Genomic DNA, 21,144 nt, shown 5'->3' with positions numbered 1-21,144 from the left:
TAATAATAATAATAATAATAATAATAATAATAATTTTTATTTATTTATTTATGTATGTATTTATTTATTTATTTAACTGAAATTTCCCATGCATGCAGTATGTCAATCAGAGGGATGGAAAAACATAGAAATCATCAAAGTCGCAAATGTACTTTTTATGATTTGCTTTATTTACTCCCATATGCGCTAACTCACCATTATTGTGAACGCACTCTTCTGTTTGTGCTTCTTGTTTCATTTATCAGCAACAGCTTACAAGCATTTGCTTAAAAAACAGTTTAACATCGTCATCTAACAATATCTTGATTACTAGGCATGTCTGCATGCTAATTAAATCAAGTGTCAGTTGATAACTTACATTTACATAGATCTCTTTTGGTCTTATTTTGTAATAACATCATATCTGACCAGTGTATTCTCCATGCGCCCTAAACCTCCTTCTGTTTCCAGTACCCATGCTGTCACTACACCATAAAACGCTCCACCGCTCCAATGACGTCAAAGAACTATTTTAGCCCCGCCCATTCGGCTTCCACTGAGATTTTGATCCCTCCGCAAGAAAATAGTCCCATATTATTGAATTCAGATATTAATTATAAAGATTCTGCTGATTCATAAAACAGCAATTGTCTTTTCACAGAAGTCGTTGAGTTTTTATAATAGATTCGCGAGTTAGAACGAGCGATTCAATCCACAAACCACCGTGTTTTCGTTTGGCGGGAAAATATTACTGGCGCATTCACACGTCAGTGGGCGCTGCTTCAGCTCGCGGGAGCTACAGAATTTATTCATCCTGCCACTGGCACACGCGTGATCAGTCTGCTCAGCATCCGAGGGGCGGACGAGCGCGTCGCGTGAATTACAGTTTACATCACTTTACATTACTTTACATTTGACCGCGACTCTTAATCCACTTATGCTGCAAGAGATCGGAGTAAACTGTTGGATTTTACTTTTTGTTCCTAGTTTTTTCGCATGTTTTCATTGCGTTGAGTCTCCCACTCAACCATTCTGAACTGCATTTGTTTACACACGGTAAGCATCCAGTATTGTGTCTATGATTTTGCATGTTGTAGATATAAATGCAGCGTGCATTCGTGGTCATTTGAGTGCAAATATGGAAGACTTGCCGTTTTTGTTTTTTTGGAAGTTTGCATGCACACAGTCTGCGAATGTTTTGGTTAGTCACTGTTAAGTCAGAGAATGCACTAGATGCAGGGATGCGTTGAAATGGTTTGGTATGAACACACCGGCTTTTAGGTCTAGTCGCTCCCATTTTTACACATGTTGTCACTAGTTGGCAGCTTGGGTTGTCAAGTCTGCCTATATGACAGTGTTATAGGCGCTCCCTAAAATTATTTCAGCTCATTTTCACGCAATGCATGTTATTCACAACATTAACATATATACACTCGGTAATGAGGTTAGGTAATGCATTGGTTTTTCAGTGTTTAGTTGAACGCTGCATGACATCCAATATATATTATTATTATTATTATTTATTTTATTTATTTTTGGTCTTCATTAGTGTCAAAGTGTCAGTGTTTTGTAGAACGACGCATGACATTCGTTATAATATTTTTATTTTATTTTTTTTTATAAATTTTTTTTTTATACTTCCTCACTAGGGTCAAAATGCCGGCGAGTTTGGCGTATAAAAACTATGATTACGACTACGACTCCATTCAGCCCTATTTCTACTTCGACAACGACGACGAGGATTTCTACCAGCAGCAGCAGGGACAGACTCAGCCTCCTGCGCCCAGCGAGGACATTTGGAAGAAATTCGAGTTGCTGCCCACACCGCCGCTCTCGCCTAGCCGAAGACAGTCGCTCTCCACCGCCGACCAGCTGGAGATGGTCAGCGAGTTCCTCGGAGACGACGTTGTCAACCAGAGCTTCATCTGCGACGCGGACTACTCCCAATCCTTCATCAAGTCCATCATCATCCAGGATTGCATGTGGAGCGGCTTTTCCGCCGCTGCCAAGTTGGAGAAAGTGGTTTCTGAGAGACTGGCATCCCTGCACGCTGCGAGGAAGGAGTTGATGGCTGACAGTACGGATAGCAGCTCGAATCGACTCAGTGCAAGTTATTTGCAGGATCTGAGCACTTCTGCATCAGAATGCATAGATCCATCGGTGGTCTTCCCTTATCCTCTTATGGAGTCTCCCAAAGCCAGCAAGGTTGCACCAACACAGCCCATGCTGGTATTGGACACTCCACCAAACAGCTCCAGCAGCAGTGGGAGTGATTCAGGTATGTTATGAACTAATTTGCATCATTAACTTTCTGTTGATAATTTAGACCTACTTTATGAAATGCATGACCTTGGTGTATTTAGTTAGTTATTGCATGCACAAGTGGTTTAGGCATGTCCACAGAATATAAATCCTTAAATTTACTGGACCCTAAAGTGCTATCAACGACCTTTACTATGCTGGTCATGGGATTTTATCCTCTTCAGGGCATGGATTGAAAGAGTGAAATTTTGCAATGGGTGATCACTGTAAGTGGTAGTTGCATAAGCTCTCTCCACCCCACTGCTTGACCCCCAGCCACTAGATGGTGTTAATTTAACATTTTTTTCTTATTATTCATTTTAATTATTTTACATTTTTTCAAATGTATTTTCTTAATTGCTTTTTCTTTTTTCATTCAAATTTATATGTAAAGCACTTTGAATTGCCATTGTGTATGAAATGTGCTATATAAATAAACTTGCCTCACCTAGACCAGTCAGAACTGTAGGAAAGGCTACAATATTCAAATATCAGCTGATGAGGAAAGTGGGTGGTGACTAGAATGCACCCAATCCCGCTCCACCCTATGTGGAAAGCCACTTGCCAAATTTCATTATTCCCACAGATCTGTAGTTCGGAGATTTAAATGGTCTTTAATTTAATCCATTTCTTTTCAATTTGATTGCAGAAGATGAAGAGGTGGATGAGGAAGAAGAAGAGGAGGAAGATGACGACGAAGAAGAGGAGGAAGAAATCGATGTGGTGACTGTGGAAAAGCGGCACAAAAGGAGTGAGACCGAGGTGTCGGAATCGAGGTACCCGAGTCCGCTGGTGTTAAAGCGCTGTCACGTCTCCACCCACCAGCACAACTATGCTGCCCATCCCTCCACGCGGCACGACCAGCCCGCAGTCAAGAGGCTTCGATTGGAGTCCAGCATGGTTATCAGCAGCGGCAGCAACAGGCATGGGAAGCAGCGCAAGTGCACAAGTCCCCGAACGTCAGATTCGGAGGACAACGATAAACGCAGGACTCACAATGTGCTGGAGCGTCAGCGCAGAAACGAACTCAAACTCAGTTTTTTTGCACTACGGGATGAGATCCCCGAGGTTGCAAATAATGAGAAAGCCGCCAAAGTGGTGATACTAAAGAAAGCAACAGAGTGCATCTACAGCATGCAGATGGATGAACAGAGGCTGCTGTCCATCAAAGAACAGCTGAGGCGAAAGAGTGAACAGTTAAAACACAGGCTGCAACAGCTGCGGAGTTCACATTAATGCATCTGTCGCAAAGTGAAAAGACTTTTAAGAAATGTTTCCTTTGCCCCTGCTTTTTTATGCAAGTTAAAGACTGTTGCTGTGTATAGTTGTGATGTTGCATGTTCAATGCATTTGTTTTTTTTCTTTTGAATATTGTAAATTTTTTTCCATGTTTGAAACTGCCACAGTTAAAAATTTAAAGTGGTTAAATAAATAATTTGTATTTAAGTCATTTATTTTTTATTAATAAAATGAGAAAATATGGGGCCGCACAAACCCTAAAGTAAATTTGTTTTGTATGTTTTTGTATATAATTAATTAATATTTCCTAAGAAAGGTATTTTTGGATCTGCATCAGCTACATGTTCTCATCAACCATATTATGTTTCTCTATATGGTTTTTCCATGTTTTCACGATTCTTAATTATAAATGCATTTCTTTTTGAAGTTGACTCTGGTCTCTTTGTTTTGATCTCTTTGCAATTAACTTACAACACACATGCCATAAAAGATGACCTGCACAAGGTCCTACTATACAGCTTTTTAGTTGGCTTAGGCAACCTCAATTAGATTAAAATGAGATATTTACCTCTTTGCCTGATCTCATTCTCAATTCAACCCTGTTTGCAATGTCAAATGTTACTCATTTCAGGGATTTTCCCAGTCTAAGTCATAAAGTCATAAAGGCCAGCTTAGTTTTCACCTGTCTAAAATACAACCTGTTACTGCATACGCTCACAATTAAGTCAGCATTGTGCACAAAAGCTTACGCAAGATAAAATTACTTATTGAGTTGCCGATTATGTAGTAAACCGATGGAACTCTTGAACTTGGCATTCAAATAAACATCAGTGCCCGCAACTGAGAGAAATACAAAGTTTATTTGAGAACCGCTGCTTGAAAACCCAGCAAAGGGAGAAGCAAGAGAAGCTAATAGCAGGTGATTCATCATAAAGTGAGCCGTTCAGATTGCAGAAATGGTGACTCACATGCCACAGTCCTCAGTCTAGCCTTGCAAAGCTCTACTAACGCACGTTTGTTTACTGAGCTGCAAAACCACTCAGAAATCAGTGCAGCAAGCAAATCTGCAGGTATGACTGTGGAGGTATCTGACTTATCAACTCTACAACGATTTTAAAGCCTATAATGATGTAGCAGTATTTCTAGGTGACATTTGTGTAAATTCAAACGAGAGGCACATCCCAGCTTCCGTAGACGACAATTCCTGCATCCTTCAAGGACCATGCTCGTCAGAAGCATAGCTTTGCACGCATGCACGCGAGTTTGAAACGCTCAATGCTGAGATCGATGCGAATGCAACGATCTAATACAAAAACTGGGATTGCATGGACCTGTTTCCATACTATGCCGACTGACCAATTACTGTGATTTGTCCCCGACGCCTCTGTGTTCGGACGCTATGACGTCACCGACTGTATCAGACTGTATGCAGCTCTTGCAGTGGAGCGCGTGCTCCGAGCACATGGAAAAGCGCTCGAGACGAAGTGCCCATAGAATAACTCCACACCTGAAATGGAATACCTGTAACAAAAGAATCACATCTGAAGCAAAATAGGTAGGTGTTTAAATGTATTCCACTACAGTGCATTATAAATCTGCGTTTGTGTGTAAGAAGTACAAATATGTTTATCTCATTATTGATGCATAGAATTGATGCTTTGACAATAGGACAAGTGTGCATGCTATAAGATGGATATATATTCTAACCTTAGGGTTTTATAAACCCTATTTACATTATGCAACAAGAAGTGAATTGTTCATGAGCCATGTAATATGTTTAACGTATGTTAGACTCTTAAGAATAGAGAGAAAAATTAGTGATTAATGTATTATAATTTCATTGTGAAAATTTAAAAAAAAATATCAAAAAGAAAAGCTATTATTCTTGTACCAAAAATAATTTTCTCAGCCCAGTTTTTGTTATATTTTAAAGTTATCTCATGCCTGATGATTTGCTGAGATTACAGTCCAGTATTTATAATTTTTGCTATATTATAGGTTGTTAGACTTACTCTTGTACCAAACAGATGTAAGAATACTTTGATTGCTACAATTCACAAATGCAGCAATTGCATAATAAAACATGAATAAATTGACCATGTGCTCTTATGAAAAGTGCTGCATGTTTTTGGTCAGAATGAATTTCCTTTTGTCTATATGTCTTTTGCAAAATAAATTGCACACATAACACCCTACAAAAGGGTTTGCTGCATTAAAATATTCTTCCCATAGGAACTTCATAGGCTGCATTGATTTAACTACTATTTATGGTCCTTAAATGTCCCTTGATAATACATATTACAGTATCTGAGATTCGAGAAAAAGTTGAGAAACATTCTGCAATGATAGACTTTGATTTCACATATGACATGAAAAAGGCATGCTTCTTCTCTAGCACAAGTCTTAGTATTAGTATTAGTTCTGTCTGCTTCTGAAAAGAACTAAAAGTGCATGCGTCTGTTTCCAACTTACTGTATGTGATAAGAAATTAGCAATTCAGCTTCTGCGTACATGCACATTCTGTGCAGTTTAGGTGTGCTGAATTGCTAAATCTTTGCATAGATAAGAAAACCTCAGCTCTCAAATCTCTCTTTACATTGACATGACATGCATGGGACACTTCCTCAGGTTGACTAACAGGTGTATGTTGTCTGTTAAGGTGTGGTACCTCTAGTCTGCACAGATTTTTGTTTGTACAGCTCAGACTGGTTCTGCACATTTTAGTCTGTGTATAAAAGCACTATGTTTTACATTAAAACACCAGCTACTGCATGCAAGAGGAATTCTATGTGTTTCTACAATTTATGCTCTGAGGGTTGGTTTCACAAGTATTTTATTAAAGCAAAAGTATTTGTGGGTTGCTTAGTAAGAAAAAGACATGGTTTCCCTGGCCCATCCTTCTCCAGGGTCACATGTTTCCTCACGGCAATGGCAGCACATGCCTGACTGAGTGAAGCAGACCACACACTAATACAAATTCTAGGTCTCTCAAGTCTGAGACAGAGGTATATCAATTTAGGGTCAGGGTACCTCAGATGTAGGACTGCAAAACTATTGTATATTAATAATGGCCACCCCACTAATGGAACCAGTAAGCTTTAATAGATATTATATGCAATATATAATACTCTCTATTCCCTGGTTGGCATGGACTTTTAATAGACTCCACCACATCATCACAGAATCATGTAGGCTATGTTGTGACCTGCTGCATTTGGCACACTTGGAGCACATTGGTGCATTGTTTGAATACCTTCTTGTCTGCATGTCTTTGTTAAACTGTGTTGACTTTTTGTAGCAGATTAAAAATTACAGAGAATTGTTAGCCAATTTAGTATTGCTAATACTTTGAACTAATCCCTAACTTTAAAGTATTACATTTTGATGCGTAACTCATACTTCAAACTGTGTGGCTTGAGTGGAAGTGTGCTATTACTTTTTAGTGCATTCAGATTTGCGATTTTTGCTGGCGGACCATAAAATAGACACAAGGCATAGTTAACATCCACATATTTGTTTTTATTTTTATTTTTTATTTTTTTTACTATTTTGGTATATTGCATAAAAAATGCTGAATGGAAACACCAAGATGCGAATAAAGTTTCCAAAATGTGCACATTTTCCAAAATGTAAACTTCTGCTTGTCATTAAAATGATTTGCTTCTATTATTTACCACCCATAACTGTCTGACAAGCTTTGGCTTCCAGACATAAGGCATCTGCCGCTGAATGCATTTTGTCTGTGCAGTCTAAACTTCAGGTATTTTATTTCATTTGATAAAAGGGCCACAGTGGCTTCAACTTCTATTTTCATTTCTGCTTTGTGCCAATTTCCCTAGAAGTGATGATTTTGTTCTTTTAAACACATTTGATTGCTTTGTTTGCATAAATTAAGTTGAAAGCATGACTAATCACAAAGGAACCTGAGTCAAATTTAGGCTTCACAATATCATTAGCCGCTTTTCCACTATTGGGCCGAAGGGTTCTCATTGTGAAACCATGCGGTTCCATGCTGATCCTGGTCAGTTGTCACAGTTCCAGTATTGGTACTTTGTTTTCCACTGTGGTGCTTCGAAATTAGGAATCTACGTAACAAACACGTCTCTTCATGACAGCGTAAAAGGTAAATATTGGAGCGAGAGCACTGTGGAGGATGATCACATATTCCAGTTTGTAGGACTGCTTTTCTCACTGGTTTTTATTCTGCTAAAACACAGGAAAGACACATGTCGCAAAAAGAAAACCAAAGAGAAAAGGTGAGAGATTTACCATAATTTGCTGAGGGGTTGTTTTTGCCACCAGACATAAACACACAGAAAGGTGAACGTTTCCAGATGAGCTAAAAAAAAGGACATTTACTGACAAAATATTACATGAGTGATATATTATATGAGTTTTAAAGAGCTAACCAGCGTAATCTACCTCCCTGATGAAAAAGACATGTAGAAAAATAATGTACTATACTAGTTAAACCATCAAAAAATAAATACATAAATCATGAAATTATACTAAACATTCACACATTTTTATTAACTTTAATTAATTTCACCAAAATATTAGCAAACTTGGCCAGCTACTAAGTTATTATCTACCTAATAATATTTTAAGAATAACACAAAATGCCATCAAATTGAAATGAGTAATCTTAAACAAAAAACAAAAACATAGATATTTTATGTTTTGTTAATTTAATTTAGTTTACACAAAAATTAACAATTCAGTTTGATGGAATTATGAAAATGAAATTCATAAATCTTTAAAATAGGCAAAAGTTAACTTGGTATTGGCAAATTGATGATCATGAGTCGCCACATACGAAAACCATTCCACCGGTGCTGTTAAGCACGGTTAGCTAACCACACCGAGAAATCCGGGCCAAGGACAGTTTGTAATCATTACGTGCCGAACTGTACTCAAGTGGAAATGCTACTCAAACCGTTCCTCACAGTGTATAGAACCGTTCGGCCCGAAGGTGGCAAAAGTGCTTGTAGAGACCTGGGTGTGGGCTCTTTTGATTTGAGCCAGTAAGCATCCACCTAGCAACCACCCCAGAACACCCTAGCAACCTCATAGCAGCACCCTGGCAACCACCCATAACTCCCTAGCTTTGTGGCGGCAGTCACTTACATTTCCCAGAGAAAATCTATTCTGATCTACATTTGTGTACCACACTTAAAAAAAAAAAAAAACTTCTGATCTTTATTGAGACCCCAGTTTCAGGGAAACAAAGTCTATTAAACAGTGTTCTGTGCAAAACATTTGGCATTTGTGCTGTCTGAGAGTGGTTAGCTACACTGTCTCCAAGAACTGTTGAACTGCAGTTTAAATAAATGAAATCCATCAGCTGTGTTATAGGCTGCAAGAGAGGGTGGAACAGGCTCCTTTGGCAACACAGAGGCAGGCCTGTTTTCATTCTTTGAATGGTTTTTCATGTGTTATGTAATCTCTCCCCCCATTTTACACTGGAGGTCCCCACTGCGGTGGAGATCTGAGCACACTGCACGACCCTGTCTGTCTTTGTCTTCTCTGTCTAATTCTTTAACTTCTCTCCCCCTAATACTGGTCCCTATAAACCACTGCTTCACTTTCTGCTGACATCACTCTCCACCCTGCCTATAACCATATTACCACACTCTGTCTGCTCTTGGTCATCAGTCACATACTGATTTCCCATCCTCTTTTGTTTCTCTTCCTCTATCTCCTTCAAATTGCTTCCACATTTAAAGGGACTGTTCACACAAAAATGAAAATACTGCCATCTCTTATTAAGTAACTCCTTTTGTGTTCCACAGAAGAAAGTCAAATGAGTTTCAAAAGACATAAGGATAAGTAAATTATATTTTAATTTAGGATAAGCTATTTCTTTAAGTTGTTGTCATGCTCCTTTCTCACTGTCTCTCTTTGTCAATGCTCTCTCCTTTTCCTTACTATTTCCATCAGACCACAGGGTTAGTGGTGGTGGAGGCTGTCTTTTGGCTGGCCCTGGTGACCCCATGCTGTCAACCTGCCAAGCAACTTTCTGCTTTCTCTCTGTCGTGTTAACAGTGTGAGAGCTGGCGGTCAATGTACATTCTAGGCATAAAGAAAAATGCTGGAAAACTAGGCCCTCCAGACTTACACACTTTTTAAGAGACATGTTCAGACCACCAAAGTTTAGGAGCTCGGCTGGAAGCATGCTCAGGGGAGCGCCAGGCACCTCTGTGAATATTTAAGTAGACCTCCCCAAGACAAACATGCAAACGCATACGTACTAGAAAGCACACCTCTCTGTTTTCTTTAACAGCTTTTGAGGAAATACTGTGTTTCTTTTATTCTTGCTGAAAGAGACGGAAGGATGTTCAAAAACGCTTACAGCAGCAAAACAAGAATCATACAAAATCTTCTTTAACTCGCATCTTTAGCCCAGTGGTTCTCAACTGATTTTGCTTCAGGTCTCTGATTTTACATTGAACATCTTGTGGTGACCCAACACAAATGTAACAAAAATTGTTCTTTAAAACATTGAAATGAATTATTGGAATTTACTTTATTCATTGAGCCAATAATTCAAAGTACAAATAACATTCTGGTCAGATTAGGTAGGTATAAGTTTAGGCATAAGTTAATAGGAATGAGTAGCCAAATTTGTTCACAGACTTCTTTCTTGAAATTGTTGGATAGGTGGCTAGATAAAAATGTATGCCTGCATTGTATCGATTTGAAATTCGGTTTGTTGTTTGGTTGGTCTAAAAGCCAAGTTGTATGTTATGTCTAATGATTTTGACATCTTGTACGAATTATTACGAGTTGTCATGAGAATTTGAGTTTTTCATTGTTTTTCAAGGATGAGGGCAAGTCACACACCTTGTCCAAATTGGCATCTGCCTAATTTTGCCAGCTTCTACCAAGTGACAGATGAATTTGCGGCAAAATATTGTAGAGTTTGATTGAACATGTGGCCTTTGATGTCAACAACAAAATATTGGATATGGGAAACGTATGCGACAAAGCACTCTCACTGCTTGTGATTACACTGGAATTATAGTTTGATACAAAAACAAGTGTATTGATTTGATTTGTTCAACTGTATCTATTGGTTTACTAATTCACAGTTGCACTGTAAAGTGAATAAAAATGTGCGGGAATTTCCCGCATTATGAATGTGTAAATTGCGTTAATTATTAAAATTGTGCGCAATACCTGCACTGAATTTCAGGCTCTGCAAACTGTATTATATTAAAATATTAAAGTTGCCCTGGTTCCTCTACTTTATGATTTCATATACAAAAAAAATAAATAAATAAATAAAAATATTACTCTGCAATCTGCTAAATTAATGCAATGAAAAGCTGCGTCAATAGCTTTTTTTTGTCATATACGTCAAGGTGGGCCAACTCAAAGGTCATCGCAGGCCCACAATGAAAAAGTTAATTTAACTGTAAGAATTTAGATAGAATCTACAGTTAAAACCATCAAATGTTTAATATAAATGTGAAAAAAACATATTACATGTATTACATGTAAACCTAAATGTGAAAATCTCTTGTGCTTTTGCCTGGGTGGTTAGTGCAGATGTTACTATGGTTCCAGAAGGTGTCCGCATGGTGCTTGGCCAGGCATCATGGATTAAACGTGCACTTTCATTCGACATGAAACTGGCAACACACAAAATGTTCCACTAGTCTTCCATCAGCCAACTAGTGAGTTTAATATTTTTAGCTTTGGTGCATTTAAAGGAATGAACTGAGAGATGCAACTTCTCTGAATGTTTAAGCATGCTGACAGCATGTGGAGCATTTGCATGTAGTTCCTATTAGCGTGGTAAACTTGTGTTGCATGGCAAACTAAAGTTGCTTCTTTTTTTCTTTTTTTCTCCCCTTTTTCTCCCCAATTTGGAATGCCCAATTATCAATGCACTTTAAGTCCTCGTGGTGGCGTAGTGACTCGCCTCAATCCGGGGGGCGGAGGACCAGTCTCAGTTGCCTCCACGTATGAGACTGTCAACCCACGCATCTTATCATGTGGCTTGTTGAGCGCGTTACCGCGGAGACATAGCGCGGTATGCCACATGATAAGATGCACGGGTTGATGGTCTCAGACGTGGAGGCAACTGAGATTCGTCCTCTGCCCCCTGGATTGAGGCGAGTCACTACGCCACCACGAGGACTTAGAATGCATTTGGAATGTGGAGGCTTCACACCATCCACCGCGGCATCCATGCACAACTCACCACGTGCCCCACCGAGAGCGAACCAAATTATAGCGACCATGGGGAGGTTACCCCATGTGACTCTACCCTCCCTAGCAACTGGGCCAATTTGGTTGCTTAGGAGACCTGGCTGGAGTCACTCAGCACGCCCTGGGTTTTGAACTTGTGAACTCCAGGGGTGGTAGTCAGAGTCTTTACTCACTGAGCTACCCAGGCCCCCAACTAAAGTTGCTTCTTAATTCATCCTCTTTATTTAAAGCATTGCCTGTGTACAAATTCACTGCGTTCAACAAAATGTTTTAAATTTTAGTCTTTATCAGACTTTAAATCGCCTGCGTCAAGCAAAGTTCCCGTTATTATGCACAGTCCACAGGTTTATTTGTGAGGAGTTGTGGACAGTTTAAAGAACTATAATTTTTATGAGTCTTTTGCCCATTCTTAGTGGTAGGGTGTCTGACAGACAATAGATTGCTTTAATAAAATGATGCAGAAGAAAAAAGTGTTGGATGCGGTGAACTACATGTTGCGCACCCACAATAATCTTACAGTTATGCACTTTTGATGTGCAGCCAAGATCGCTCTGTGACTCCAAGCATCTGGTTACATTGAAGCGCATCATTCTGCACCCAGCATCTCTATAGCATCTCTTATTATAAATATACCTATTTATTTGTTGTGTAAATATCAGTTTTCTTATTGTATTGCTGCCACATTCAATTGTGATGTGATACATCATTTTCTGCCTCAGTGCTGTTGCATAATAAGAAAATTAGCAAATAATCATAAAACCGGTTAACCGTAAGTTATCTTTCTCAGACTGTAATCTAACCGTCAAATGACCCTATGACCCACCAGTCGAGAAGCACTGCTGTAGCATATACTTCAAAAACTAGCTTGTTTTCAGAGTTATAGACTAAATTATGGCTATGCACTCTCTACTATGTGTGCTGTGATGTGTCAGTAGTCTGAGACTATTTACGTCTGTCTCTGGCTTAAATGAAAGGGTGTTTGTATATGCAATAGGTACCTTAGTGTAGGGAAGACTGTTGAATGTAAGCTGCTAAAGACTTAATATAGACTAGCGCTTGTGACAGTATGCAAGCTGCTCAAACACAGACTCAAACACACACACACACACACACACACACACACACACACACACACACACACACACACACACACACACACACACATGTTGGTACGGCTATCCTTATGAGGATTGTCCTTAGACGTAATGATTTTTATACTGTACGAACTATAGATTCTATCCCCTAACCTTAACCCTACCCCTAAACCTAACCCTCACAAAAAAACTTTCTACATTTTTACATTTTCAAATAAAATATCGTTTAGTATGTTTAAGTGATTTGAATTATGGGGACACTAGAAATGTCCTCATAAACCACATTTATAGCATAATACCCTTGTAATTACCAGTTTGTAACCTAAAAAAATTTCCTCGTAAACCACCCAAACCCACACACACACACACACACACACACACACACATGCAACAAGCAATCCCCAATTCCAGGAAATATGGAAATTAAAGTATACAAGGCCAACTAAGAGCTTAAGTTAAACAAGGGGTTTCGTTTACTTGCTGCCATTAAACTGTAACACATTGGGGTGAATATCAGAGAAGATCGAGACCTCTGGACAAATGTGACTACTTAACCAAATTTTAACCAATCCCGTTTATAAGAGCCAAAAAAAAAAAAAAAAACTCAGAGCGTGTACTAAGTGTTGAATACTTTGTTTCATGGTGTAACTTTGAATTTCATCTTTAAAATAGTAAGATAAATAGGAAGTTATCAGATTATATACTGTATATAAAAATCTGTTTTCATTTAAAAACTCAGTTTTCAGATTCCTAATGTTATAGTTTTCCAACGTATGCAGGAATGGTGAGTTTTCTAAATGCTCTGTTTTCGATGGAGGAAAACTGTTCTTGTGTAGTGAGTCATAAATGTAGAGGAATCAATGTGTTTTCAAACAAAAACATATTAGTGTGTAGAGGTTGGTGGAAAAGGCTGATAACAGTAGTTTTTTAAAATTATTTTTGAATGTAAAACATTTTCTTAGTCTTTCCTTTCTCTAACAACACTGTCAGTCAAAATCATTATGAATTCAACAATCAATAAAGGTTGTATAAATAAACTTTCAAAAATGTCTATTATTCAAATGTGTCTTTTTATAGCATTTCATATTAATAATCATGATTTATTCCATAAAAGGTGATGTGATGGAAACTGGGTGCCATTACAATCCTCTATATGTAACTACAGTATTTACCAAATTAAGCCTTTAATTGCCTATAAGTTCACCAGTTGAAGGGTTTTTGGCCACAAAGGAACTTGCGGAATAAAAAAAAAAAAAAAAAAACTGTCGACAACTATCAGCGTTAATATTTGTCGATAAGCGATAGTTCCAAAAAAGCAACTATCGGTTTAACCAATATATCGGTCGACCTCTGTTAGTGTGGGCATGGCCTTAATCAATACAATTATTGGAATGTCGAGAGAATACAATTATAAATGTACTAAACTACTTACAGTAAACTAAAGTAGAAAAAAATACAACGCAACAAAGCAGTCATCCACACTTTCCTTAACCATTTCCCTAACCAATAAATCAAGTTGCTCTCCTGTTTGAATTGGATACTAATCATCATATCTTTATGCCATTGTCTCACCTGCATGTTAATGGAATTGAGCCTAAGGTTAATTCTGATTGGCTGGCCAGCACCTATTAAAGGGTTGTTTCATAGTGATATAACTTGCAGTTCTACTGAAAGTTTTTCTTGCAACTCATAAGCCTCAGATAACAACCATCAATGAGCTATGTTTGAGGATCAAATGAGACCATGAACTGAAAAATTCTCATAAAAGAGAGGGTTGAGGAAGGGACTGAGTGATTTCTAAGAGGTGCTAGTCAACAGAATGAAAAGGACGGAATAAAAGAGAGTGAGGCAGAGACACACAAACTGGTTAGATATGGAATGTTTTGCAATCAATAGCCTGCTCTACTCAGGTAGACTTTCTGCACACACGGGCACACAGCACACATCTTTAAGAGTTCAGTATTACTCCGCTTCAGAGCATGAGTCAAACCAGCACGAGCGGAAAGTCAGCAGCTGCAGTGGTTTAAAAGAGAGGGATTGAAAAAGCCTTCGAAAGATTGTAGGCTGGTCTCACTTGCACATTTTCCAGCTTTTGTTAATTTGTGAGTCATTGCTACTACAAACAGTGTGTTTGTTTCCCTGCCAACTCGCTGCATGCCAGGACAACAGACACAGGCGCACAAAGAACTACACACTGATACACACACAGAATCAAAGGAAAGAGTTCTTCAAATCCAAACTGTACGACTACCTACTGTACCGTAGATGCCACGCTGCCATGCCCTTAACTAAAGAGGCGAGGCTGTTTAACAGGATATCTGGGCATTTGATCCATTTTAAGAGAGATTAGATTAAAAAAAAAAAGAAAAAGTGGGTGTTTTTTGTTTGAGATTATTGTTTGATTGTTGGGAAACATGGAACGGAAGCAGATGATTTGTGAACTTTTCTCACAGTGATAAGTCATTACTAATACAGTAGATATGCAAATGTATATTGTGAAACGAATCAGACATGTTTTTTTTGTTTTTTTTTTTTTTTTCCCGCAAAAGGCTTTTGATTGTTGTTTTAAGATTATTAAATAAAGTAGACATTGAAACAACAAGCTAATTGGTGACATTTCCTAGTGGTTCTGACCTAACCGTGCCCAGGTAGTTATCAACGGTTAGGCTCTAAAATCACCTTTATTAATTTCTTTAACTATGAGAACACCAGGGGAAATTGAACAAACACCTCCAGGCAGCATGTAGCTCATTGTTTTAATTAAGTGGACCAGTTTAATTAGTTTATTTGGGTGTGAAGGAGAGATCTTTCACACTGGCACAGATGTACACTCACAGGGGGGCGGGACTGTCATGTCACTATAAAAAAACAGACAATGGCATGAATTAATTTTTAATAATGTCTCAGTGTGTAGACTATGAAAATAGTCCATAATCATAATCCATAATCCATCCTAGGGTATCATGAACTAATAATTGAAAATGTTGGTAACACTTTATTTAATAACATTAGTTAACATGTACTAACAATGAATAATACTTTTAAAGCATTTATTCATCTTAGTTAATGTTAATTTCAACATATACTAATACATTTTTAAAATTAAAAGTTTATCAGTTAACATTAGATAATACACTGAGATAACATGAACTATCAATGAACAATTGTATGTTTATTAACTAACATTAACTAAGAATAATAAATGCTGTAAAAAAACATTGTTAATAGTTTGTTCATGATACCTAATGCATTAACTAATATTAACGAATGGAACCTTATTGTAAAGTGTTACCAAAATATTTTACAGTGTTCATTTTTCTTGGTGATAAGTTATTTATCAATATACTATTGTTCGTTGTTTGTTCATAACGCATAAACTAATGCTAACCTATACGTTTATTCCTAAAAATGTATTCTTTTTTGTACCAATTAAAATTAACCAAGATTTATAAATGCTGAAAAAGTATTGTTCTTTGTTAGTTTGTGTTCACTACTGCATAAACAGCCTTTTTGTAAAGTGTTACCTGTCAGTCTTGTTAAATTTTTGTTCATTGTTCAGTGTTATCCGATAGCGTCTGTTTAGGAACTTGACATCAGAAATTCAAAATTGGAAACTTGATCTGAAGCCACAGTGACCGTTACAAAGGCATGTAAATAAGGAAATGTCTGATTGTTGACTTGCCAGTCTTTCTTCAGCAGTTTCTTTCTCTTTCTCCTGTCACAGTCATAGGGATCTATCTGAAAGGAAGTGGAGTTACCACAGTTTACACCAGAGATCTTGCGGGGTGATCAGGGTGTTAAACTGAATGTGTTTATTGTTTAGTGTTTAATGTGTGTGTGTGTGTGTGTGTGTGTGTGTGAGTGTGAGTGTGTGTGTAATGGGAGGGACCCCTCACACCTGTCTATGGTCAGCTCTGTGCTGAATTGCAGTCATTGTGAATGTGTGTGTGTGTTTGCTTTATAGGGGATACGTTTAGAGATGCAACTTCTCTGAGAGGTTTTTCTTAGTTTTAGTGTGTTGAGAGTAGTGTCAGAAAGCAACACATTTTTAGCTAAAATCGGTCTGTGCTTACCGAAATGCGAAACACTACCCCCAGTTGCCAAAGCGGTAAGTGTTGTTGGGCTAATGGGCACGTGTGAGCTCCATTTTCTAGGTGAAATGTCCACGGAGGTGTGCCAAAAGCGAGTTGTGAAGTGAGTTGGTTTAAGCTGTACAGGATGTAATACAGTGAAGAAGAATGCATATTTTATAAACTCATTAACATAACAATAATTTTTGCCCCATTATTTTAAGAGACGTGTCTAATCTGTGTCAGGTGGACATGACCCAAAACCAGCCTAATTAAACAGGGTTTCCGTTAAAACAGACTAGTCGATAGGGATGGGAACTGAGAGCCGGTTCTTGTTCAGAACCAGCGCCGTTATTAAAAAAAACTGGAATCTAATGATTTTCATGACTTTGGGTTCTGTTAACGGTTCCCAAAATTGCAATTTCCCCTTATGTGGACGGAACACTGTACTAAATACCCAGACAGTGTATCCTTAAGCGCTATTCAGTGGCAGTGCTGCCCCACTACTGAAGCCTATAGCTTGTCCAGTGAAGTCTGATTCCTGAAGGAATGACTCTAATGTGCTGGTTCTTTTGAATCTAAAGCATGAAACATACAGCGCTACAAGTGTAGTCTGATTCCTGAACTAATTACTCTAATGAGCTGGTTCTTTTAAATATACATCGTGAAACATACAGTCTTACCAGTGTAGTCTGAGTCCTGAAGGAATGACTCTGATGAGCAGGATCTTTTTCGTTTCATCAGACCAGAGAATCTTGTTTCTCACAGTCTGAGAGTCCTTTAGGTGTTTTTTTTTTTTTTTTTTTTTTTTTTGCTAATTCCAAGCCGGCTTTCATGTGTCTTGTACTGATAGCCCATAAAGCCCAGATCGGTGGAGTGTTGCAGTGATGGATGTCCTTCTGCAAGTTTCTCCCATCTCCACACATGATCTCTGGAGCTCAACCAGAGTGACCATTGGGTTCTTGGTCACCTCTCTTACCAAGACCCTTCTCCCCCGATTGCTCAGTTTAGCCTGGCGGCCAGCTCTAGGAAGAGTCCTGGTTGTTCCAAACTTCTTCCATTTTAGAATTATGGAGGCCACTGTGCTCTTGGGAATCTTCGATGCTGCCGAAATGTTTTTGTAGCCTTCCCCAGATCTGTGCCTCGACACAATCTTGTCTCTGAGCTCTGCAGGCAGTTCCTTTGACCTCATGGTTTGGTTTTTGCTCTGATATGCATTTTCAGCTGTGAGACCTTAAATAGAGAGGTGTGTGCTTTCCAAATCATGTCCAGTCAATGGAATTTGCCACAGGTGGACTCCAATCAAAGTGTAGAAACATCTCAAAGATAATCCAGAGTTCCAGCCAGGTCTCCTAAGCAACCAAATTGGCCCGGTTGCTAGGGTGGGTAGAGTCACATGGGGTAAGCTCCTTGTGTTCGCTATAATGTGGTTCTCGCTCTCAGTGGGGCACGTGGTGAGTTGTGCGTGGATGCCGTGGAGAATAGCGTGAAGCCTCCACATGCGCTATGTCTCCGTGGTAACATGCTCAACAAGCCACGTGATAAGATGTGCGGATTGGCGGTCTCAGACATGGAGGCAACTGAGATTTGTCCTCCGCCACCCGGATTGAGGCGAGTCACTACACCACCACGAGGACTTAGAGCGCATTGACAATTGGGCATTCCAAACTGGGGAGAAAAGGGGAGCAAAAAAAAAAAAAAAAAGATGATCCAGAGAAGTGGGATGCAGCTGAGCAAAATTTCATATGTCATAGCAAAGGGTCTGAATACTTGTGTCAATATGATATTTCAGTTTTTTCTTTTTAATAAATTTGCAAAGTTATCAAAAATCTGGTTTTTGCTTTATGGAGTGTAGATTGATGTGAAAAAAATAAAGAAATAATTTAAAGCATTTTAGCATAAGGCAGCAACATAAAATGTATGCCTCTTAAAAGTCTGTAAATATACATTTTATAAGAATAGTTTAAAATGTATTTCTGATTTGTTTTATCTGCACTGTCCAAATCGGAAACGATTTCATCATTTGTCATCAGGCTGCTGAGGGCAGTCAAAGCAATAAAAATTGTGTTAAATTCCTTACGATTCCCATTCCTACTCGACGATTAGTTTTTTAGACAACCCACCCACTAGTCAGCTTTGAAAATAAACAGTTTTGCTAATTCAGTGGTTGTGAATTTTACGCTGATGCCCTCACACCTGTCTGTCCCAATCCCTTTGAGAATTCTTAACTGTTGTTGAACCTTAAAAGTGTCATAAGTACTCTTGTAGGGTTTAAAAATAATAGTTTATTAATAAAACAAAACGCCGTGAGCAAAGCCATTGATTTGGTAATTCCGAAAGTGGCATTTATGTATCTCCAAAGCTGTTTTCACAGTTCTCCTCTAATATAAGTTCAATACCCTTTGCTTTACTGAAAGTTCAATGCGATTATAGTCTAATCTCGGGCAGATTGAGTTCAGTGCTTTCTATCTTCCAGAGGCTTCACATCTTAATAGGAGGATACAGATTCTGATGTGCTTCTTCTGTGGGCTTCAGTTGGTTACTCAGTGCTCCCCTCTCTTCTGTGTACCTCAAAGGGATTCATTACCCATTTAATTATAGTCCCACTGAGGAGAGTGGCCACCATATGGAGGAAGTGACTGAGTCTCTGTTGAATCATCTTTCTCATTCTGTTTGTTTCTTACTTTTTTCTTGTATAGAAGAGCTGTCTGTCTAATCTCCACTCCTCTGAGGGCAGACTCTGCTCAACCCTTTTCACAGCAACTCTCTCAAATCTCTCTTTCTCTCTCTCGCTCTCTCTGCCTGTTGGTATTGAGTTCACCGAGAGGAGACTGAATCCTTACATGACCAGCACATCTGCACACTCAATGTAAACAAAGATTGAGTCTTCGGCAAGCCTGGGCTGCGTATAGAATATACATGGGGACAATATATCTCCTGGATGTTATACAATACTGTGTTTCATAATACTGCATATAATCCAATGATTTATTAATCAGTGTTGATATGAAATATCCAAAGCTGATTAGAAATGTAAGCTTTTCCCCAGTGTTAAATGCAGCAAGCATAATTTTGTTTTGACCATGATTCACAAGAAATCCCCTTTTCAGCAAATAGGCCTAAATGTTGTCTGCAGTACATTGCCAAACATCAAGCAACTACTAATGCATAGAAAATCTTTTGCTTGTATGTTTAAGGAACAATTGTGGAAGTGAGAGCGGATGTTTGGCAAAGACAATAGAACAACCAGGGAGGGCTGATGGATGTAAACTGTGAATTCACACCTTAGTTTAGTGTTTTTATGGAGACTGAGTGACTGGTGGTGCTTTTACAATAATCCAGTTCCAAACCTGAGCTGGGTTTCTTAGATATCTTTGCCAGGTTTTTTTATGCATGGCCTGTCTTTTCTTTTGACATGTTCTCAGTAAATGATCATATAACCGACAGTTAGATTTAACCAACATATACAGTGGCCTAGAAAAGTATTGAAGCCACACTTAAAATGTGTGTGCATGTGAATGTCATTGCATTAGATAACAAAATAGTTGGTTTTAGGGGTTGGCACTTAGGGACTGATGAACAGCAAATTGCTGTTTGATTTCATGTTTATTAATGTTTAATGAAAGGAGTGTAATTTTGCACTTAAAGGGATAGTTCACCCAATAATGAAAATACTATCTTCCTTACTAACCAGCATGCCATACCAGATGTGAATGACTTTCTTTCTTCTGCTGAACACAAATGAAGATTTTTAGAAGAATATCTCAGCTCTGTAGGTCCATTCAATGCAAGTGAATGGTGGTCAGAACTTTGAAGCTCCAAAAAGCACATAAAGGCAGCCTAAAAGTAATCCATAAGACTCCAGTGGTTAAAAAGATATCTTCAGAAGCGATATGAAAGGTGTGGGTGAGAAACAGATGAATATTTAATTCTTTTTCTTTTTTCTTTTTTTTTTCTTTTTTATAAATTCTCCTCCCTGCCCAGTAGGTGGCCAGTAGGTGTTGATATGCTCAAATGCAAATTGCCAAAAACAAAGAAGAATGTGAAAGTGAGAGTTAAGATTTATAGTAAAAAGGACTTAAATATTGATCTGTTTCTCACCCACACCTATCATATCACTTCTGTAGATGGATTAAGCCACAGGAGTCATTTGGATTACTTTTATGCTGCCTTGGTATGCTTTTTGGAATTTGCAAACTTGCAGTGAATGATTCTACAGAGCTGAAATATTCTTCTAAAAATAT

At 38.4% G+C, this 21,144-nt stretch overlaps 1 protein-coding gene and 1 long non-coding RNA gene across 2 annotated transcripts in view; both read left to right on the top strand.

Annotated features, from left to right (window-relative positions):
• The first annotated feature begins 782 nt into the window (after nt 1–782).
• On the top strand, nt 783–3,945 carry LOC127434738 (transcriptional regulator Myc-2). The gene is made up of 3 exons (XM_051687683.1): nt 783–1,035; nt 1,629–2,257; nt 2,930–3,945. The coding sequence occupies exons 2-3, from the start codon at nt 1,636–1,638 to the stop codon at nt 3,514–3,516; spliced, it is 1,209 nt and encodes a 402-aa protein (XP_051543643.1). The 5' UTR covers nt 783–1,035; nt 1,629–1,635; the 3' UTR covers nt 3,517–3,945.
• An 805-nt stretch (nt 3,946–4,750) lies between these two features.
• Nucleotides 4,751–21,144, top strand: part of LOC127434758 (uncharacterized) — a 56,221-nt gene continuing 39,827 nt past the window's right edge. The window contains exon 1 of the long non-coding RNA XR_007896079.1: nt 4,751–5,074. This is a non-coding gene — a long non-coding RNA (uncharacterized LOC127434758). The remainder of the gene's footprint in view (nt 5,075–21,144) is intronic.

This window comes from Myxocyprinus asiaticus, chromosome 44, assembly GCF_019703515.2.
Source record: "Myxocyprinus asiaticus isolate MX2 ecotype Aquarium Trade chromosome 44, UBuf_Myxa_2, whole genome shotgun sequence".
In the NCBI taxonomy this organism is placed as follows: domain Eukaryota; kingdom Metazoa; phylum Chordata; class Actinopteri; order Cypriniformes; family Catostomidae; genus Myxocyprinus; species Myxocyprinus asiaticus.
Note: the sequence above shows the minus strand (reverse complement) of the source record. Positions and strands in the feature narration are given on the sequence as shown.

What these genes read in the sequence shown, in the direction of transcription:
- LOC127434738 (XM_051687683.1), top strand. Translation starts at nt 1,636, where the DNA reads ATGCCGGCGAGTTTGGCGTATAAAAACTATGATTACGACTACGACTCC. An exon ending in CAGCAGTGGGAGTGATTCAG is followed by an intron (nt 2,258 to 2,929) that starts GTATGTTATGAA and finishes ATTTGATTGCAG; the next exon opens with AAGATGAAGAGGTGGATGAG.